Raw genomic sequence first — 23,321 nt, 5'->3', positions numbered from 1 at the left:
ATGGCTGACTATACAAATACACTGCTCGTGTGAGAGAAGCAGAAACATTGCACACTTGTGTGTTTGCTTGAAGTCGAAAAGGTGACACGTACAAACCGTGACATCTCATCTGGAGGCATGAGCATATCTGTGAGTCCTACTGTGTTGAGATGCTCAGGGTCTCCCCTTCGATACCCCAGAGGCCTGCTGAGGTGTGAGTCCAGCCTGATTACATGTCAGGGCCGGTAAGTCCTGCTAAACAGGCAAAGAGCTGCAGGCACACTGGTGGCACCCTTCCTTTCCCTGCATGTTATCAGCCAGACAGAGTTCTGCTTTGGAGTTGTTAGGCTAAGGGAGATAACCAAGGACAGCAAAAGATTGGTTGTCAGTGTTTGAACGCACAAATGCAGCAGCGCAGGTTGGAAGATTTGATCCACATCTTTTCTATTTGTCTTCAGCTTTTCACAAATGGTTTCTGCTGGAGAAGTGCCCAGGGTGGAACCTCAACCCACGTTTTTCCACAGCCCAGACCCCTTCATTAGTAATTATTTTTTTTGTGCAGGTTAAAGAAAAAATTCTTGGTCTAAAGGCAGGGATTACCTTAGACGAAATTGAATTTTTTTTTTTTTTTTTGGTAAATGTAAATTGCAAACCCCAGATTTAACTGAATTGGTTGAAAGTCATGGAACAAATGCAACTGCAGTTGAGGAGCAGAAAAGAAACATCAGATGTTTCGTCAGAAGACCTGCTGACAATTGCATGTTTACGGCTCAGACAATTTCTCCTCCCCAGCTGAGTGTTACCTGCAGCGAGCAAAGCAGGTACAGCTACACTTCCAGGGGCAAAGAAGATCAGAACTTTTGCACTAAAGGTAAAATTGATGCTTTTAGTAAAGTGGCATGCTAAATAAACACCAACATTTTTTTTTATTTCTAGACTTCAAATAAAAAAAAGAAGAAAGAAAGAAAGACCAAAAGCTGTGGTCATCCAGAGAGAGGACATTAAAATGCAGAGGAGCAGCTCTGGCTGTCCACATGTTATCTCACACTGCCGTCTGCAGCCCTTTTTTACTCCCTGTATCCATTTTTTGTGTTTGCAAGATATAAAACACAGAAAAATGGATAAAGGGCGATGGGGCTCATACAGCATATAGATAAACATTTACTAACAGTTGGGCAAAGAACAAAGCAGTAATGAAGTGATGTCACAATGTAAATTAACTGCTTCCTTATTACTGGCACACGTTTTTATGCTTTAGAGATTTCACAACAGACCATTTGTGAGGTTTTTATGAGATATTTTGTTTCCAGAATGTATCACTGGCCAAAGTTAATGTTTTCCCAAGTTTCTCATTTTCAGCTAGAGCTTCTTATATGCATCTTTGTGGCAAACTAATGTTTTTGTTGCCCAGCAACAACAATGTCTAGTCAAAAATGAGACAGAAATTACCTTAAAATAAGAAAAGAGTGGTTAAAAAGTGGGTTAACTAATTTTCAGTTTTGCCTATAACGTGTTTACAGTTTAAAATTACATTTATGGGCAATGCTTTATTCAGTTTGTTGTGAATCGGGAGCAGATGGAAAATGCCATCAGAAGAAGCTTGTAGCTGTGACATGGAAGCTACAATCGACGGGCCATAAGCTCCCTGCTCCACTCCACATGTTGACAAATAGATCCATGTATGTGTTTGTTTTCCTCGTCTTAACAAGAATCTGTCTGAAAACTCTACGGCTGGTTAGATCCAATATTGCTCATTGATTTTGTTAAGCCAGTAATGTTAGGTTGGGATTTTAAGAGGTTGTAAGATAGCAGGAGAGCGTGTAAACAGCTGGATGATAGAAAAAAGAGGCGGACTTACTCCATGCCATGGTCCCACCCACAGGCGAATTTCTAATGAGCTCCTGCCACTCTGCAGAAACTATGTCCTAGAAGACAACAGGTTTTTTGATTTTGGCTATAAAAAAGGGCATCATCATAATTAGAAGACCACTGGGACTGCTTTCAAAATGTCTGCTCATAACCACACTTTCTCTGTCCTGTGTTACTATAGAAAGCCAGCTAAATTCATGTAGTAAATATGTTCCATTAGATTAATCTAAATTTGATGTTGTTTGAGTGTAAAACAGGAAAAACAACTGTAGTTGTTTGTCTAAAGCCTGTTTTTATTTGTTGTCTCTGTCCTGCAATGGAACACAGAAGCTGCCGAACAGTCAGATGTAATTTGGGCTGACGACTGCAACCAGCCGGCTGTCCTGAGAGGACAGACAATATGCCTCACTTCTGCTTCCATCCCGCTAAAGAAAACGGAATCACATTTATTCTGTAGCAACCAATCCGACTGCTTCCTTCCCACCAGCCTTAAGTTACAGAACCTAATAACGCTCCCTTGTTCCTTTCAGACTTGCTTAAACCATTAGCATCAATATGAGGAAGTAACACATCTAAGATGTTGCAAATGAGTATTGATCTAATGAAATTTCTTTTAATAAAAGATGAGCAGAAGAAAAGGAAGCTTAAACTGTTGTGTGTTGGTAAACACAGCCAATGAGGCTCCATAGAGAGGGTTTTTACTGTAAATGGAGCCAACTGGGAATTTGGCTGATTCATTATTAAGAGCGTTAGCAATAAGACTGTCAACTTACCATTCTTGTTTGCCTCTAATGTAATTGGCCCGTTTCATTTGAGCCATGATTTATGCAACATTATGCAAACTTTAAAGCCCACAGCATGTGGCTCATTTTCAGGACTGCAGAACAAAACTTGATTTGTGGGAAAATCAAGAGGCTAAAATCCCAGATTTTTACTTTTCCAACCATTTTCCTTAATGCAGCATTGTCATTTGTGATGTAATGAGACATTTTTCATCGCATACATAGAAAAGCAAATTTTCCCTAGACCCCAAGATATCAGTGAAAGAATGACACATCTGTGCATGATTAATCTTTTTGAAGAGGCTGAAAGGACTTTAAATCCATCTCAAATCCTTTGTTTCATTTCCGTTTTGCAGGAAATGTCAGGAAACTATAAATAATTTGCTTCTGAAGGGTTTTGTGAGAATTGCGAGGTCCCTGTGAAATCTACAAGTTACAAATGCATGATTACTTTTCTTTTGGGAAGCCTTACATTTACGCTGATGAAATTTAAAGGTCTGCCTCAGTGGCACTATCATAGATCTTCACAGCTAATTATCCCTTTGATTTAAATATATCAGTTTGAACTCTTGGATGATTTGCATCAGACATTGTTAAACAAGTCTTAATGGGTCCGAGTGCAGTTATGTGAAAAGAGATTTTAATAGATTCTTCCTATTCCTCAGTTTTAGTGGCTCCTTAGAGGAGAGATGAGAGGATGGCCTGGTGTCCACAGTTTGAGGAGTGTGGAAGTTTATGAAGTGGTTGCTTTAAAGTGATCTCCATTCACACTATGGACTAAGACTAACTCTGAGGAAAATCTGTTTTTTGTGTTTTTAACATGTTTTTGTAGCAGTTTTTAAATGATGAATAATGATGGACATATTTAAAGAAAATTAAGCTTAAAATTCAATTATTTCATTATTCAAATTGTGGTCAATGAGGAGCAGACGCAAAAATCCTGTTGGAAAAGCGTATAGGTGGTGTGCAGGACTTACAACGGCAACCCACAAGCTCTCTTCTTCACTCTATATTGAAGCATCCACCTTTAGGCGACTACATCAACGTACGTCTTTGCTTTCCTCGTCTGAACTGGCTCACTTTTCGCCAATACTCAGATATTTTCTTTTTATCAGACCTTTCTCTGTAAACCCTAAAGATGTTTGTGGGTGAAAATCCCAGCAGATCAGCAGTTTCTGAAATATTCAGATCAGCCTGTTAAGCACCAGCAACCATGCCACGTTCAAAGTCACCTTTCATCCCCATTCTGATGCTCGGTTTGAACGGCAGCAGATTCTCTTGACCATGTCTACATGCCTAAATGTATTGTGTTGCTGCCATGTGATTGGCTGGTTAGAAATTTGCATTAACGAGCTGTTGGAGAGGTGTATCTAAAAGCAACAGGTTTTTGGCTTTTGCCTAATCTGACATGAATATGATTTAAAAACCACTGGGAACTCTTTTAGAATAGATTAAAAGATAATCGGAGTGGGACTTTAATGAGCAAACAAGACAACTTGACTGAGGCCTCCACTTCTGGATTCCAGCATGCTGAGCTAGTATGAATGTTTGTATTCTGAAAGGACTCACCTTTACATTCACAAGGACAACTCCTCAAAATCAAAGTGCATTTTTTCTCTGGCATATCATAGAAACACATTTTGCACCACGCTGCAAAACCCGCTCTGTTGATTTGTTGACGTAAAGATAAATAAAAAATGAGGAACTTGTCTTGTATGAGCGTGCATAAATACAGATTCAACATAAAGCTTCAGCCCCAAAACGACAGCCTTGTCGTGTCTTTGTCATCCATGAACTCCACCCCTCACAGTTTGACAGGACTGCTTTTTTTAACGGCCTATTTAGCTCAATATCTATGGGATAATTGCACCTCCCATCTTGCAAGATTCTTCATCTCAGGTAATACATCCTTACAAGAAAATTGCATTTTCAATAATTCACTGTTTTTAGCTGCTAATTAAGGATACACAGGATAATTAAGTTAGCTTTGATCAAAGCACTAAGCGTTCAAGCAAAGCCTGAGCTCCTTTATTACTGCTGCAAACCAGATTAACTTGGAAATGTCAATTCAAGAGATTTAGAGCCAAAAATCTACTTTTTTTTCCAATCTCAGCTGGAGTCTTTTTAGTGGAGATTGCACACTCTACCTGCTGCTGCATAGCTTTTCTCCATTGTTTTCTAACAGTGCATGCTCGTTTGATTGGTGATTCTTTATTGACTTTTTCATTCACTTTGCACAGATGGTGCACAGTGAGGTTTTAATGTGGCAATAAAGAACAACCCTTATTCTACTTGTGCCAGGCTCATGAAGCACTTTCTGCCTGCTGTCAAAATTGCAAGTCACCACCCATGCCCAAAAACACCACCTGTGCCAGGACATTTTAACCATGCACCACAGACATGTCAGGCAACCGAGAGTGTCTTCTTGTGGCGAGTGGTTCCATGTTGAACAAGCAAACTGTTCACGGTGTACTCAGCCTCAGCCGACAGCAGCTGGGCCTACCTCCAGCTCCCCCTGCAAACCTTAACAGCATCAAAGTTGTAGGATGTGAGGATGAACGGCTTTCAAAAATGTTTGCCCATCCCTCTATCTTCCACTGAGGTTTACATTTATAACCAAGATTGAAAACCAAATCACACAAATAAAATGTTTAAATTATTTTGTTGAGTGAAGCAATGTGCATCAATGTTGCCCATCCATCTTTGCAACCCGCTTTTTGATGAAACCATTCCATGACATTGTCACAGATAGATAAAAAAAAAACAGCTCACTATTGTGCGTTCAACAAATTCCTTTCATTTACCTAAAAGAAACTGACACTTTCTTTACTTTGATGCCTCCATCAGCACACCTATTTCAGTCAAAAGCTCGACCTGTCTTCACACTGTAGCACCTCGTGATGAAAACCTGTCACCGCACTATTGCTTTCATTATGCAAGATGCTGCCCGCCAGGAAAAGTGGTTGCATTGCAAGAGGGGAATTTTTATCTCTGCGGGAAAAAGAACAAATTCATAAGCAGTCAAAGGCTGAAAAAGTGTTTGCTGGATGATGAATGTCTTCAAAATTCATACAGTTTTTTTTGTGAATGCTTGAAGATTCTTATGTTCAGCTGTGAAGCAGATGGTGACGAACAGTTGACAGCTGAGTGTAAGCAATCAATTTCACAGCGAGCCGTGCGCGGTTGAAGCCTCAGCTGTGAATGAGCAGAAAAGGTGTGGCTCAGCTGGCAGGGACGAGCAGCTCAAAGTGACTAGCTGAACCAGCAAAGAATACACCTGATCTATCAATAACGATGTGCTCTCATGTTTTTGGTGGGGCTGTGCAGCAGCCATGGCACACAAACAAGGAACAGTTTCAAACACATTTTCCCAAGACAATAAATGTTAGTTTTATGGCTTAGGAGCATTAGGTCTGAAACTTTCAACACTCCGACAGGTCCTACCTTTTTTTCACTGGCCAAAACTTAGAAGCCTCATAGCCATATTTCACCTTTTAGAAAAATATGACACAAACTGTTTTTTTTCATTAATAGAAAGCATAAATAGAAAGAGAAAATAACATTTTTTAACAAATGTAAAATAAAGGTTGAATTTGCCAAAGGTACCCATGTGTTCCTTTCAAAATAAGACACCCAGACCCACACCCAGAATATACTCAAATGGACATTTTCAAAACAATGCAAGGAAAAAGATCACTTTTTTTTTTTTTTTTGATAACTTTAGACTAGTTTAAAAAAGATAATTTTCCCTAGTTACTACAGCTCACTTGAAAAGAAAAATGTCTTTACTGGTTTAGGATCAAAAAGAAATTTTAAATAAAGTGCAAAATCATATTGTTAGCACTTCCTCTCTGTGAGCCTTAGGTTGTGCACAAAATAAGAGTATTATGAAAAATAATGCTTATTTTCGTACGTTTATTAAAATAAACAACAGTAAAACACGTTTTCAAACCAAATAAATAATGTGAATCTGGCCTTTTGAAACCAAAAAAACAGTTGAAAGAAAAGCTGTCTAGCAGTTGCTGCCTTGCAGGTGATAAGACATGTTTTGCTTTTAACTTAGAGGATTTGGGTTGTTCTGTTTTGCGCTATTATCCTGTGGACTCTCACGTGCTTTCACTCATGCTGAGATCTTTGGGAAACTGAAACAAATCATCTTCCTTTGTGCTATTTCTTGTTCTACTTTTACTGCTTTTGTTGGATATCTGTGGTCTTTTTCATCAAAAACTTGCTAAAACTAATGCATCAGATTTATAAAATTATCTGTCATTATCATATGGGTGCGAGGGGAGTTCAGCGTGAAGTGAAAAGCACGTGTGATGGTAAAAGTCGAGATGTCTGAGCAGAGATTGTAAACAGAAGGATTGAAGACTTTTTACAAAGCTCATGTAAGCCTGAATGATCACTCTTCAAGAGTGTGCAACATAATAGATTAATCCAAGTCTTCTTTGAACATTTCTTTCCAGTAATCTTAGGAAAACATTTCACTAATTCCAACATAAGGGTAAGGAAATTGTGCTAAAAGAAAGTGGGTTTGCATAAATCTAATCATAAAAACAAGTCATTCTGAAATACAAGAAAAGATCCAGTTTTTCACCAGCTGCTGTCTAGTTTTAATTTATAATAAAACCTATGGCGTAGAGAAGTGTTGTTTGCATCTAACTATCATTCATCAGGGCTAAAACATGCGATTCTTGACTCTTTGGAGGCTTGTCCATCAAATCTTTAGTTTGTGCATGAGTTAGGGCACCTTTCTTGTGCTGTTGGATTAAATTTCACATGAATTGAATAACTATTTTCACAGGATTTTTTTTCAGACTGCCAAATAAGCTACGTTTTGTTATTTCTTCAATTAGTTTGTTCATTTAATAATCACCAAAGGTAGCCCCTTCCTATATCTTTTTATTTTTAATTATATGAAAATGTTATATTTAATTTAAGTACTGATTTCTATACTTTAGATTCAAACTGGCAATAATGAGACATAAGTTGCTGGCTGCACGGTGGCACAGTGGTTAGCGCTCTTGCCTCGCAGCAAGAAGGCCCCCGGTTCAAGTCCTGACTTGAAACAGAACATCAATGGGGGACCTTTCTGTGTGTGTGGAGTTTGCATGTTCTCCCCGTGCATGCGTGGATTTTCTCCGGGGTCTCCAGCTTTCTCCCAAAAAGATGCTTCATAGGTCAATTGGAAACTCTAAATTGTCCCTAGGTGTGAGAGTGAATGGATATGGATATGTGGCCCTGCGACAGACTGGCAACCTGTCCAGGGTGTCCCCTGCCTTCACCCACAAGTGGCTGGAATAGGCTCCAGCAGTCCCATGACCCCAAAAGGGACAAAACAAATGAATGAATCAGTTGTTGGTATGACATCAGCCTTCTCTGTTTTTTATTTCAAACAAATTGCTCTTACTTCAGCTCGGCCCTGTCCAGGCTTGTTTAGTTGGACTTAACTACCTTAAAAGGAATGCGTCAGATTAACCAGCTGAGTTTTTCCAACTGAGGCAAAAAACAAATAAAACTTTGAATTCAAACCTATTTTTCTTTCTCAACAGGGCCTTTCCATGTTCCAGCAGCAGTAATCTGAGTTGAAGTAAAGCTGATGATCTGAACTCTGAATGATCCTGTTACTGCCTCTTAATCTTGAAAATTCAATACAGAAAAATGTAAATTTTATTAAGTTAGAACCTCTTCTTTTGTGATATTCTTGGCTGTTCTCTGCAACTGAAGTTGAATGGACTAAATTTCCAATTCTATTATTCAGTTACAAAATAAAAAAAAAAATAAAAAGCTTTTCTCAAAGAAAGATTAAGGACCAGAGTCAACATCTCTGTGTATTTTTGAGTTAGAGCCTTCCTCTGGATGCTTGGAGGGCTCTGTTGGACTGCGGGTAAATAACAAAACAAAAGAACATCAATGTTGTATGGATATCAAAGGATTTATTTCATCTGCGGAAAGAAAAAAAAAACAAGAAACTGTAAGAACTGTCTTGGAGTACCACCAATAGCCTGTCTTTGAATAAACAGAAAAGCACCTTACACCCTGCTGTTAAAAACAACATTCACACTTGTTTGACCTTTGGTTTCACACACTTCAACATCCTCCCATCCTCAAAAATGCTTGAAAAGAAGAAAGCACGCTGACTGACAGCTCAAGAGATGAGACACCTATATCTAATCTCCTTCTAAAGGGGCTTCATTGAAATAACTGGGAGCAGGGAGGGGACTGAGACCAAAGAAGAAAGTGGGGCATTGTGTATTGTATAGCCATCATGGGACTGCTTTGGTCCTCTTTGTAAAGTGACATTGACAGCTGTGGGGATTAAGGAACAGTCTGATATACATGGTCCAAACAGCGCGGATTAGACTAAATATGTGCACTTCTGTTGTCTGCATCTTCACTTTTTAAATCAATAAAAAAATCATTTTACTACAGTAATGAGTTATGGAGTGAGAAGTGTGCATCTGTGAGGAAAGGTGTGATCACCAGACTGAGGAGAGGGGCCAGCTCCTGCATTTCAAACGAACAAGAACTCCGGAGGGAAGGAGGAGGCATCAGAACAATGTTTCTGCTCACCACTGCAGTTTTCTGATATCATGCTGTTCAAAAGGCAAAGGCTCATCAAGAAGTCAGGCAAAAAAAAAAGAAAGAAAAAGAATACGGTTTAAATACATGAAAATGTATGTTTTTTGATGATTCATAGGATTAAAAAAAAAAAGGGTTTTCATTTTCAGAAAAACTGTGAAAGGGTCCTTTGAAAATATGTAGAGTAAAAACAGATTTCCTGTTACCCGTCCAAAATGAGAAAAACAAACAAAAACAGCCATGGAGTAATACTTTTGAGTTTCAGATAACAAAATGTCACTTTCTTCTCTTATAAACCATAACCTTCATTTATGCGGTTTGTTTATCTCTCTGTGATTGTGCTATGCACTGTAGACCAGTAGTCCTCAAATCCTGGCCTGCAGACCGGTACCGATCTGTAGGTTTTTTGTTCTTCGTAACCCTTGTGCTATCCTAGGCACTTTAACGTTGGGAGTTGGGTCATTTAGACCCACTAGACAGTGGGCTGAACCTTTTTTCTTCAATGACTTGTGATCTTCACTGGTGTCCATTGCCGTTGAGGAAAAGTTTTCAGCTTCAAAGAAGAAGAAATCTGCTATTTACAGACAAAAACAGGAGTTTTTCCTCGATATCTGGATTTATTGCATCAGTTTTTTTATCCCACATACCAAACCCACCGTTATATATTTATTAGACAAATACAGAGATTATGATGGTTGCGCTATTTTATTTTACTTTATTTATCTGTCAAACCTTAAAGGACAGACACAGCTGAAGTTAGCGTCCACTTTGACATATAAAGGAAAATTACATTTAAAGGGTTCTAAAAAGATTTGGCAGAGAAATTACCCACGTGTTTAAGAGAAATACACAATGAATCGGCATTGATTTTGCTTTTATTGAGTTTTTATAAGTCAGAAACAACTTCTACAAATTCAAACTTTGTTTCATTGAATTTTATCATCTGTCAAATAACTAAATTAATTTTTTAAACTGAATTTCACGTTTAAAAAAATGAATTTCAGTTTAACTTGATATTAGAAAAAAAAAATCTCGAAAAGCAGAAGCTTAAAAGAACCAATCGCCAACTCCCGACCGGTCCGTGAAAATCTTGTCAGACATCAAACCGGTCTGTGGCCTAAAAAGGTCTGGAATCACGGCTGCAGACTCACAAAAAAATGTCATCAAGCAGCAAATTTTGCATTACAGTGTATGTTTTCAGTCAACCATAACAAAAACCTTTTAACAGGACTGTCAAACCGTATTAAACAAAAGACTGGAAGGTCTAGCACATCTTGTTAATCTGAAAGCTTTACATGTTGCACTTTATGTTCTGCAGTGTATAATTGTAGTAGAGTTTCACAATTAGCTTTGTGACTTTCTGAATAAAGTAGGTTTCTTTTGGACTGCATGGTCACAGTTGTCAGAAGGCAGCAGAACTGTCTGAAGTTTCTGTGCCGCCACAGTCACACTGGAATTATTTTTTTGTAATGACCCAGTAACAGCAGTGTGTCTAAAAAAAAACTTCTAGATCAAAGAATTCAAATTACATACTGTATGCTTTGCAGGCAGTACTTAAATAAGCCCCTTCTCAGCTTTGGATATCAAGTTGCAGTTGTAATGTCAAGTGTCTTATTTTCTTAGGGGAATGGTTTGGACTTTGCTAAGTGGAACGAAAGCTAAAGAGCAATAAGTACGCTTTCCCCAGCCACAAATCTGCCTCTAATCCATAAAATTACACCTGTCACTAGAAAGTTAGATTTATTAAGACTACTTCCTGATCCGAGGAGGAAAAAAACCATTAAAACACACAAAGGCTTTCAATCAGCACTTAATTAACGCAGCAACCTTTTCGTGGTACTGGCAATCACTTCCCTATCTGCCAGATTAGTTTAAGGACGTGAATGCAGATTGGAAATGGTCAAAACAAATCTGCAGCTTGGCGGTGGAGAATATAAATATGTAAATCAAAAAGAGACCAAGGGAGGGGCAGGATGCTTGGAGAGGGGGAGTGACAGGCAAACTGAGACACTGGAAAAGTCAACATTTTGCTTTCCACAGCTGTATCAAGTCATGTGTATCATTACAACTGACGAAGTCCCATTTATATCATTTTTTGTAAAAGTGTGTCCAGTGGTCTTTTGATTATGCCATTTTTAGCACAAAAAACTGTATCGTTTTCTGGGACATAGTTCCTGTAGAGTGGCAGTAGTTTATTAAGAATTCTGAGTTTTGGGTGAGACCTTTGGCAAGGAGTGACCCCATCCCCCCTTCCCTTCCCCAATGTGGAGCTGAGCTGTGAGGAGGGAACTTTTGGCCCACTATTGAATTTTCTACATTGCAAATAAGCTTTTTTCAAACAGAAATTTTTTTTCGTCTTCTCCTGATTCACAACGATTTAAAGAAAGAAATATGCAGAAATGCAATTTTAGGCTTAATTTTTTTATATGTTCTGCATCATCAGAAAACATTTGCAAGAAGAATATGTTAAAGACACCAAAAACATGATTGTTATCGGAGTGGATCGTTAAAAGTACTAGCATCTATGTAATGGACATTTACCCACCAGATATTTTCAAACTTTTTTATAATTTACCTTTTTTCAGATTTGGGTCAAAGATTATTTCGCTGTGTAACCTAAAATGCACGGTGCTGTGGTTTGCTTTTGCTCCTTGATCTACGGAAAGTCAGTGGGATCATTCACACACAAGTGAACCGCACCAAATGTAGTTTAAGTAAACCAGGACATTGTTCTGAAGTGAAACAGTGTTCACTTTTTTGATATGCACCTGAGGTTGGATGAGCTTTTTAACCTTACCAGTGGTATTAATAATGGCACCTAAGAATCAGTTCATTATGAGGCCTTACATGCAATTTTCAATAGTTTGTCAAAAAAAAGTGTTGAATCACTAAAAAACTGACCTTTGTCGCTCATAAGTGGACTCCTTCCTGTGGCAGTGGAGCGTCACCACTCGATGTCCTTCACTCCTCACATCCTGGCTAACTATCCACTGGGTGGGGTTGCTGGGACGAGCGCCAAGAAACGTCACTCCTTCTTTCAACTTCACTCTGAGAAGAAAAACATTTTTTTCATGAATCTTCTTTATAAATGCCTTTCCCTAAAAGCGTCTCACTTAAGCCAGCAATTCCTTAGATGTATCTGATCCACATAAAGCCTCTTCTTTCAAAGAGTCTTTTTTGTCATTCTGTCAATATACCATTAACAAGAGGGTCCACTACACATCTCACCTTCAAAGCATCTCTCAGCTGAGATGTTGGTATTTGATCAGATTACTTTAATATCTGAAAGACAACTGCTTTTGATACAAAATGTAACTCAAAAAAAGAGAGAGAGAGAGAGAATAAAGAAGTTAAAAAAAATCGAAAAGTGTTGGCAAAATCTATCTGTGGGGGAATAGGTACCATCCTTCACACTTTTGGCCACACTACCCAAAGATTTTTTTATATATAACTAAAAAAAACTGATTGAAACTCGTGTTGGCCACACGTACAAGATGCACATTGCACTGTCCACACACATTTTAAGGGTGTCTAAGGCTAATTGTTATGGTCGCACGTATTAACGTAACCTTATGGGCCGGTTTATACTTCAAAGTAATCTTATGGCTCACGTCACAGTGGTTGCACAGCCATTGCTGCGGAACTGCCCCAGCATCTGCAGAATGTGACACCTGCTGGACACCCGCGACCGGAATTTATGCCCTTAGTGCAATCGCTTGCATATCGCGTCATTTAACCTGAATTTATTTTGGGTGACTAGAGTGCGCGATCACTGAGCAACTCTGTCCAAAAAAATGTATTTTTAACACTGAAGATGATGAAAACTTAACTGAAGATGTTAAGGGAAATACCTAACTTCACACACAGACTTTGAAAGAGAGAGAGACAGAGAGAGAGTGGAGAAGATAGAAAATAAAGAATGGAAAGGTCTTATATCTCATATAGCATATCTCATATGTTGCACTACACCAGGTGACCAATTTGCATTTTTTTTTTTTTTTGCCTCTGTATTGCTTGCTTCTGCTTAGCGGGGGGAACACGCCACTTTCTTCTGCCTCAGCGCGTTCACAGACGCAGCAAGTGAATAAGCAAGATGTGGTTCACGTTGAAAATAAACGCTGGAGACGTTGTTTGAAAAGTATAAATGCCACTCAGAAGCTCATCACAGTTCTTGCGGACAGTCGCAAACAAAATCAGCCAACATTAGTATGAACAAGACAGCGCCATTGTGAATGCTGCTGGTACGATGACTGATAGCTTTGAAGAATAAACTGGTCTAAACCCAAATAAAACCAAACCCTTCCTCCGGCCCGTGTACACCTACAACCAAATCTTATGCAGAACAAGGGATAGGTCCTTTTCTGAAATCATTGGAAGTTACAGCAGCAATTCTCGTGTCTTGTGATCAACGGTAAACAAATTAACAAACCCTCCAGCTCAGCTGCCATTAGAACTAGTTTGCACATCTAAATGTAATGGGTTCACTGTCTTTTTCAGTGACAAGGTTCAGGGCATTAACTTCACAAAGCCATAAACTTCACAACACAAATAACTACCCAACAGCCACCTAGTCACTCTAAGCTGACTCATTTTGTACCTGTAACTGACAAAACTGTCTAAGAGATCATCACCTGTCTTAGTTCATCTACATGCTACCTCGATGTGTAACCCACTAGATTTCTAAAGTCTGTACTGAACATTTTGTCAGCACCAATTACTCAAATAGTTAACATGTCTCTTCATTCTGGAACATTTCCCGAGGCCCGAGGCCTTAAAAACTGCAATCATTAAACCTCTCCTGAAGAAGAGCAATCTTGATATCACAGTATTGAACAATTACAGACCCATCTCAAACTTGCCATTTTTAGGAAAAATCCTTGAAAAAGTTGTTTACCAACAGCTCACTGACTTTCTCTTAATAAACAATTCATTTTTCATTTGTTTTCCAGTCAGCTTTTAGACCCCATCATTGCACAGAAACTGCTCTTATCAAGGTAACTAACGACACCCACCTAAACACTGACGATGCAAAGTCACTGTTTAATCCTGCTAGACCTGAGTGCTCCTTTTGACACTGTTGATCATAGGATCCTTTTACACAGACTCCAAGACTGGGTTTGAATTTCTGGCTCTGGCCTAAGTTGGTTGAAGTCCTATCTAGAAGACAGGAAATATTTTGTTGAAATTGGGGGTTGCGTCTCAGACTGCATAGCCTTAAACCGTGGTGTGCCCCGGGGATCAATCCTCGGACCCCTTTTGTTCAACCTCTACATGATGCCACTAGGTCAGTTAATTCGCAGTAATAACACATCTTATCACAACTATGCAGATGATATTCAGATCTGTGTCACTGACAGCAGGTGAATATGGGCCAGTGGATTCACTCAGTTGTTGCATCCAACAGATTAGTGCTTGGATGCAAAACAACTTTCTCCAGCTAAACTCTGACAAGACTGAAGTCGTTGTCTTTGGTCCAACGAAACAAAGAGAAAGTGTCCGTCACTATCTGTCTCTTAAAAGCTTCAAATCAAGTCAGAAACTAAGGGTAATTATGGACTCTGACCTGAACTTTAGCAGCCATATCAAGTCAGTAACATCATCACCTCTTACCATCTAAAAAACATTGCCAAAATCAAAAACATAGTGTCAAAACCAGGCCTGGAGATACTTATTCATGCATTTGTCTCCAGTAGGTTTGATTATTGTAACGGCCTGCTCACTCACGCACACTCCTGTTTAGCCATGTATATAACTGAAGGGTCCTTATCCACACCTCTGTTCATGTTCTTTTCTCTTTACTTTCTTTTAAAGTAAACTTTATAATGATTATGAATGTTTTTAATCTTTGCACTGTTATGCTTTATGATTTTAATTCATTTTCTTGTTTTGTGAAGCACTTTGAATTACTTAATGTACAAATTGTGCTATACAAATACACTTGCCTTGCCTAGTTAATAATATAAAGTACACATGGTGCATAGTCTGGCCTAAAACAAAGTTAACATATAAAGATGATTTATTCTGAGGGTGATGCTAAAGTACCAACACTAAAGAGCAAATGAAATTCTAACAGAAGGCCCAATACTTCCCCTTGTCTAAATCCGTACCAGGTTGGCAGACGAGACCAAAGACAGGACTTTCCTTTCATCTTGAATCTGTTTCTGCCCTTTTTAGATGGTATTGCTTATCTGTCCTTCAGTGACTATATCTGCCCTCCCCTATCAAGCTTGCTTCTTTGATGTCACATCTTGTCATGTTGTGTTGCTGGTTGTATGTGGGAAGTGAAAAGGAATTTAAAGAGAAAACAGCAAACCAAAGAGTCAATTTAAATGTCTACGTGTCCTAGAAAATAATGATACTTACTTGTGTTGCAGGGGGCCTAAGGAGCATAAAGAAATCATACATATTTCAATTTCCCAAACAATAACTGACTATCCTAAAGATGTGACTCAACTCCAAATTGTTACTGTGTTGTTTCACCCCATCTAACTCATAAAGATAATTCATAAAGGGGATATGGCGTGTTCAACCGTAGTACCAGGGACTGGTAAACATTTGTCAAACCAACAGGACGGCATGGCAACAACTTAACAAGCAAGGTAGTAATAAAATTGTGAATTTACTATCTCACCATTGGTGAAAATTTGAATCATAACACCATTTATCAATTTATCTTGAACCTATATTTCAAGAGTGCTAAAGAGAAATTGTGATAAGGGCTTCAAAGTGACAATACAATAACCTGAAATGCTTGAATCAGTTCTTACAGCATTTTTTGTCTTTAAAAAGACCCAGTCATCATTCTATCTTATCTTGAATTTGTTAAATAAGTTCAAGTGACTTTGACTGTCCAAAAAGTTTGTGACAACTTTGAGGGAGATTAAAATGAGATATTGAAATGAAGCTTATTTAAAAAAAAATTTTGGGTAATTCACATTTTGACTGATAAATTGACTTGAATGACTCATAAAGGGTGAGCACATTTCAGCCAAGATTTTATTAAAAGTAGACTCTGTTCAAATAGGTTTACAACAAAGATATTCATGAACATGAAATATTAAAAGTTAGAAATAATGAAAATGCAAATGGTGACCCATGAACCAAAAATATGATTTGTGGCATTATTGAGATTATTTCATTTGAGACAATATATTATTTTACTTCTCCGCAACAAAATCAGCTGATTTACGTAAGAAGCACTTTACTACTATAAAGTGTTGCATATCAGCTTTCCTTAGCTTCAGAATCCACTTGAATTGCATTAATCAGAGCCAAAGCTCTCAAAGGGTTAAACTTCCAAATTATTCACAAGGACTTGAGCTCATTGTTTTCCAAGTGGGCAGATCAAGGACTGAGAACAAATTTAACACACTCAGGTATTAAATGGGGCCATAAGACATGGTGTCCAAACGTTTATCCTTTGAAGGTTTCATTATTGATAATAAAATACCAACACAAGAAGTTGTTGCTTCACAAGATCCGTGAACCACTAATAGTAGTAAAATTGTTTTATTTGATTTGGTCTTGGTTTTCAGGTTTTCAGGCTGAAACAACATAGTTTTCATATGGAACAAAACACATTAATTAAATGTCATACACATACATGTGTTCAAGATGTTCTCTAACTTATAAGACAAGTGGATCTTGATTTCAAACAGTGCACACCTCTTTGTTTTATTGTTCCTCCTGAATAAAGCTAAACAACACACAATTAAAGCGTACTCTGTCAGCACAGTGATGGATTTTCTCTTTGACCAAATTTAAGGTCTGCTCTCGGAGCCAGAAGGAAAGGAAAAAGGGAAAAGCAAGGAGAACCCAACAGGGAGTGAGGATACAACTGTAGCTGAAAAGGCTCATCTACAGTCCTCCACAGCTCCCAGCGGGAGGAGCAGGGTCTTGTATCTGGTTTTGTTACACTTCAGTGATCGAGATGTCTATCAAGGGCTTCCAGTGAGGTTTCAGAATGTTTTAAATAGAGCCAAGTCTCAAAAGGGAGCCAGTCATTACTCCACAGTCCATATCCTGCCCACAGAGCAGTTGTCACAGTACGGTTGAAACATCCTCTATTGGCTTGGTGGTCAATTTAGCTATGTAACCAGCAAGCATGGGACTCTCTAACAGGTTAAAAGTGACATTTCAAATATTGCTAAAAAGTTTGCCAACAAACCAAATGTTCACTCCTCTGTGTTAGAAAGAGTGACAAATTAAAGGAGAAGAAATCACATGGGAGAGCAGAGGATGAAGAAAATGCCATCTATCACTCAGAAATGTGCCTATTATACTAAATCCTGAGGGGATAAGAATGAAAGCCAGAACCACATTTCCTGGTAATCTGACAGTTTATATGACATTTGATACAAAACCTCATGGTTTAGCTGAAGTCTGTGTGAATTAGGTGTAGGTGAAAATGTGCAAATTTGAAGCCAATTCGTATCACCACTGGATTAGAGTGAGTCTTGGTCTACTGCTCTGACTGTTTCAGAAGTTAAAAAGGTGAAAGTCAATTAAGCCTCACTTTTTTAGACCTAATTATTAAACCTCTGAACCATCTGAATTATAAAAGTCAACGATTGGGGTAAATTTAAATGTATCTACCATATCTAAATCAGTAACATAAATGCATTTGCAAATCCAAAAGTTACATGGATTTTTATTTTACGCTGTAAAATACAATTAAAAACATAAATGTCAAATGTAAATCTAAATGTAAAAGGTAAACACAGAATCTATTCATTCATCTTCTGCCTAATTGTAGCACAGTGGTGGGGACCATAAGGCTCTTCCAGGGTGGCCAAGAAACTTTCCCCCGTGTCTTCCCCGTGCCTCCTCCCAGAGGGGAGATGAAATGAAAATGCTACATTTAAATGGTTAATCTAAGTATAAATTTTGTATAAAATGTGTTAATTGGACCGGAGGGTTGTTTTAGTGTCAGTGCCATGACCCACGATCAGGTGTCTTCCTTTGGCTGCAATCAGGGGTGTCTCAAGGCAAACATTCACCTCTTGTTTTATGTATTGATTTACAGTCCCTGACAAAAGTCTTGTCGCTTATCCATTTTGTAGAAACAAAAGCGTAAAACCTCACTGTTAATGAATCCATTGGTTTTAGAAATGTCTCATATGAAAGCTAAAACCCTCCCAAATTATGTTCAACACACTAAAATAAAATTGCTTCACTAAAGAAAGATTGATCATTTAATGAACACAGAAAGGTCACATTTTGGCAAGACAAAAGTTTTGTCGCCTTGTCATATGATGCACCCAATCCTAGATTACAGCCTCACCTGTGATCAATTACTGATCAATCAATTAGTGGGTGTGTATAAAAAGAACCCCAGCACACCAGGCCTTCACATCAACTGCAACTTGACCTCTGACAACATGCCTAAGATTCACCCTGAGACCAAAGCGGTGATTATCAAGAGGCTGAAGACCTTATCCACTGCTGAGGTGGCTGAGATCTTCAATGTGTCTCAGCGTCAAGTACAAAGAATAAGAAAAAGATTTGAAGAGACTGGAGATGTTTTTGACAAGCCCAGGTCCGGCAGACTCGGCAAGACAACTGCTCGGGAGGACCGTTTGTTGGTTCGAAAATCCAAGGCCAGCCCCTTTTCCGCTGCAGCAGAGCTCCACCACGCCTGGTCACCTCAAGTCCCTGTGTCAACCAGAACAGTTTGTAGAATTCTGTCTCAAAATGGCTTCCATGGTCGAATCAGTGCCCAGAAACCAGCACTAAACAAAAGGCAATTGAAAAAAACGTGTGGCATTTTCCAAGGCCCACAGCCTGCTAAAAAGATGGACGCTGGAAAAGTGGCAGAAGGTGTATTTATCAGATGTGTTCAGTTGAATTACATCACAGCTGCCGCAAATATTGCAGGAGACCAACTGGAGCCCGCATGGACCCAAGATTTATGGTAAGCATGGACACACACTTCTCTGGGGTCCATAAAATTAATTGTGGTGTGCCTCAAGGTTCCATCCTTGGCCCCTTGCTTTTTAACATTTACATGCTTCCTCTGGGGAATGTCATCAGAACCCACATCAGCTTTCATAGCTATGCTGATGATACCCAGCTGTACATAGCTATGTCTCCTGATGACACAAGACCAATAGAAGCACTTTTTAACTGTATTTTAGATGTAAAATTATGGATGGCAAATAATTTTCTGCAGCTCAACCAGGACAAAACGGAAATTTTAGTTATCGGTCCTGAAGCCAAGAGGGAGAAATAGTTTCTGAAGCTACAGGAACTTTCATTAAGTCATTCGGAAGCAGTCAGAAACCTGGGAGTTATCTTCGACTCTAAGTTAACTTTTATCCCCCATATAAAACAGGTGGTTAAAACTGGTTTTTATCATCTCAAAAATCTGTCTAGAGTCCACCCACTACTCTCTCTTGCTAATATGGAGATGCTAATGCATGCTTTTATCATGAGTAAAGTTGATTATTGTAACGCCCTGCTTTCTGGTCTTCCAAAAACCAACATTAGGAACCTTCAGCTTCTCCAGAACTCTGCTGCACGAGTTCTTACAAAGACCAGGAGGGGAGCTCACATCACCCCAATTTTAAAATCCCTGCATTGGCTCCCCATATGCTTCAGGATTGATTGATTTTAAGATACTTTTAACAGTTTTTAAATGTCTTAACGGTCTTGCGCCTTCTTATTTATCAGATCTTTTAGTAAGATATGAACCCTCGCGGACCCTGAGATCCTCTGGCACTGGTCTGTTAACCATTCCAACTGTAAAAACTAAAACCTATGGGGAGGCTGCATTTCAGCACTATGGTCCCCGTTTATGGAACAGTCTGCCGGAGGACCTGAGAGCCGCAGAGAGCATTAATGCTTTTAAGAAAAGGCTCAAGACCCATCTTTTTAACCTGGCTTTTAGCTAATTTTTTACTACTTTTATGTATTTATTCAGTTATTTATTTATATGTACTTTTTATTTTATTTATTTATTCATCCATTTTATCTTATTTTATGAACTTGAATCTGATTTTAACGCGTTATTTTAATTTACCTTATTTTAATGTTTTATTGTTTTTATCAATAGGTTTACTTGTTTATTCTCATTTTTATTCATTTTTATTTCCGGTGCTTCCTCAGCTGGAACCTCTCCCTCTGGGTCGGCTGCTGTTCAGCCACTGCGGCTCTAGATGGGGACCTGCATCACCACTTAGCTGTGGTGGAGCGGTCCCCGCCTTTGAAGCTGCATTTGGCTGTCTATGCGGCTGTTCACGGAGGGGGAGGTTCCAATTATTAGCGTTTCCAGCATCCTGTTTTTGTGCTCAGCCTATTTCTCATTGTCCTTTGCCATCACTTAGGGGGTGGGAGGTGTGAAAGGAGTGGGGGGCTAGGTACGGGGAGGGGGGCCCTATTTATTTATTTATTTTTATTTTATTTATTTTTAAATCGTCAATGCTTGTTTTTATATTTTGTTTTGTTTTAATGTAAAGCACTTTGTGTTATATTTGTATATGAAAAGTGCTTTATAAATAAAGTTTGATTTGATTTGATTTGAAGATTCACCCAGAAAACAGTTAAGTTTGGTGGCAGAAAAAATCATGGTCTGGGGTAACATCCATTATGGGGGTGTGCGAAACATTTGCAGGGTGGAAGGCAATATCAATAGCCTAAAATATCAAGAAGTATTAGCTACCTCTTACATTTCCAACCATAAAAGGGGTCAAATTCTGCAGCAGGATGGTGCTCCATCGCATACTTCCATCTCTACATCAAAGTTCCTCAATGCGAAGAAGATCAAGGTGCTCCAGGACTGGCCAGCCCAGTCACCAGACATGAACACCATTGAGCATGTCTGGGATAGAATGAAAGAGGAAGCATGGAAGACGAAACCAAAGAATCTTGATGAACTCTGGGAGGCATGTAAGTCTGCTTTCTTTGCTATTCCTGATGACTTCATCGATAAATTGAATGAATCATTGTCAAACCCCATGGGTGCTGTCCTTCAAGCTCATGGAAGTCATACAAGATATTAAATATGGATCTCACAGTAGCACTACTTAATTCACTGATGTTATGCAACATATTTTTCTTTTTGGAGTAAATTATTTGTTAAATTTTCACATTACTCTCTGTAGGGCGACAAAACTTTTGTCTTGCCAAAATGTGACCTTTCTGTGTTCATTAAATGATCAATCTTTTTTCAGTGAAGCAATTTTATTTTAGTATATTGAACATAATTTGGGAGGGTTTTAGCTTTCAAATGAGACATTTCTAAAAACAATGGATTCATTAAAAGTGAGGTTATACGCTTTTGTTTCTACAAAATGGATAAGCAACAAAATTTTGTCAGGGACTGTACCAATTTCAGAACATTTAGGATTTGCAACTCATGTTCACACTTAACTACTACTTTTAGATTTAAAAGTACAAAACGTTTTACTTTTAAGGTTACATTTTAGTTTCACACTCACTGTACATATGCAGTTTCTAAACTTACATTTTTGTTTAAGATATAACATTTATCATCACATATGTATTTATTTTATACATTTAAATGCATAATTTGGGTTTACAAATGAGATTTACATTTAACATTTAGAATTAGTTTTAGAGAGTGGGATGTTAGAAATGGGAGACAAGGGTAAAAAACATAGGGGAGAAAAGGGTTTGGTTGAGAAAGTTGGATGAATAAGTAGTAGGAGGAGTAGAATCACAAAGCAAAATAATACACAATGTAATACCAAAATATCTATGTTTGGACATGTAATTTGACATATATTATTCTGGAATAGTTATGCACTTATTGTTTTACAGTATATTATGATGACATTTGAACAGGAAAATGCATGTAACCCTTGTGCTATCCTAGGCACTTTACGATTGGGAGTTGGGTCATCTAGACCCACTAGACAGTGCGCTGAACCTTTTTTCTTCAATGATTTGTGATCCTCACTGGTGTCCATGGATTACATGAAATCCTCTTCACCTTTATCCACCTTTGTCATGGTAGGGAGAACACGTCAATGGAAGGGTGGGGTCATAGGATAGCACAAGGGTTAAACATATATTTGTACACAATGACTGCAATGAAATGCAGTACACTGTCCACGAAGGGCTTAATGTTCATTCTCCAAATTTAGGAAGAAGATGCTCCACAAAAACTACACATCATTTGTTCTCCAATTCTTTTGACTTCTTAATATGTCTACTATGAAATATGAAAACAAAAGCTGCAGCCGAGGCTTTCAAATGCTAAGAATTGCATATCTACAGTGTAAATAGGCCACATTGTTAAGCTGACAATTTAAAGTAGTGCAACATGCAGCTCTTCAGAACTGTCAGTAGTCATGAGGGACCCTGATGAGTCTTCATTAAGTCAGAGGCAAATAAAAAGAAAAGGAAACTTGCAGTACAAAGGAAATCATAAAGCACATAAAGTAAACAAATAAAAAAGAATGTCTGTCCCCTCCTTGTGTTTGTATGTCTTTCCCCTGTTGGAATACTTGCTCCTGACCATCCATGCTCCTTCCTAAGTCCTGATGTCATACTTGGAGACAAGTTAAAGTTGCTTTCTAGCAGCTCTTTTGGAGTATAAAAATTCATATTTTTAAAATAGGTTTCTGATTGAATGCAATACCATGATGGTTAGACAACACTGTCAGCCCCCTTCCAGACGCCACAACCCACTGCAGGCTGTTTTCCAGTTTCCTAGCCTCTTTCCATTGAGTTTTGCTGTGCTGCTCCTAGCTTTGAATGTACAACAGTTCCCTGACCTTTTGTAATGTTTTCTCCACTGGATCTTGGGAAAATCCAAATGCGATCACAATGCACAGTTCCATGTGGAAACTTTTGTTTTATTGTGCCATCTCGCCTACATAAACAGCGTACAGGGATAGCAACAGCACAGTGGGGAACAGGGAGGATAGAGAAGCTGCCGTGAGGGGGGGAAAGGCACAAAGACAGCGGGACGACAACACTTTGTGATGGCTTGTGGTTGACAGCAAATAGAATTGTAAAAAGAACAACAGTCGGTTTGAGTCTACAGATTCTATGACCGTAACTGGGGAAAAGGCAGCCAAACACCTACAAATCCCAAAGCAACAAATCAAAACAGCTTTACTCCATTTTATCAATGTACAATAA

General features: G+C 38.6%; 1 protein-coding gene across 1 annotated transcript in view; it reads right to left on the bottom strand.

The window, feature by feature from the left end:
* The window catches only part of tmem132c (transmembrane protein 132C), a 151,317-nt gene that overhangs the window by 62,050 nt on the left and 65,946 nt on the right, over positions 1–23,321 (bottom strand). The window contains exon 3 of the mRNA XM_011479419.3: positions 12,114–12,260. Within this exon, the coding sequence (XP_011477721.1) occupies positions 12,114–12,260 (147 nt within the window). The remainder of the gene's footprint in view (positions 1–12,113; positions 12,261–23,321) is intronic.

Source organism: Oryzias latipes, chromosome 9, assembly GCF_002234675.1.
Source record: "Oryzias latipes chromosome 9, ASM223467v1".
NCBI lineage: Eukaryota > Metazoa > Chordata > Actinopteri > Beloniformes > Adrianichthyidae > Oryzias > Oryzias latipes.
Note: the sequence above shows the minus strand (reverse complement) of the source record. Positions and strands in the feature narration are given on the sequence as shown.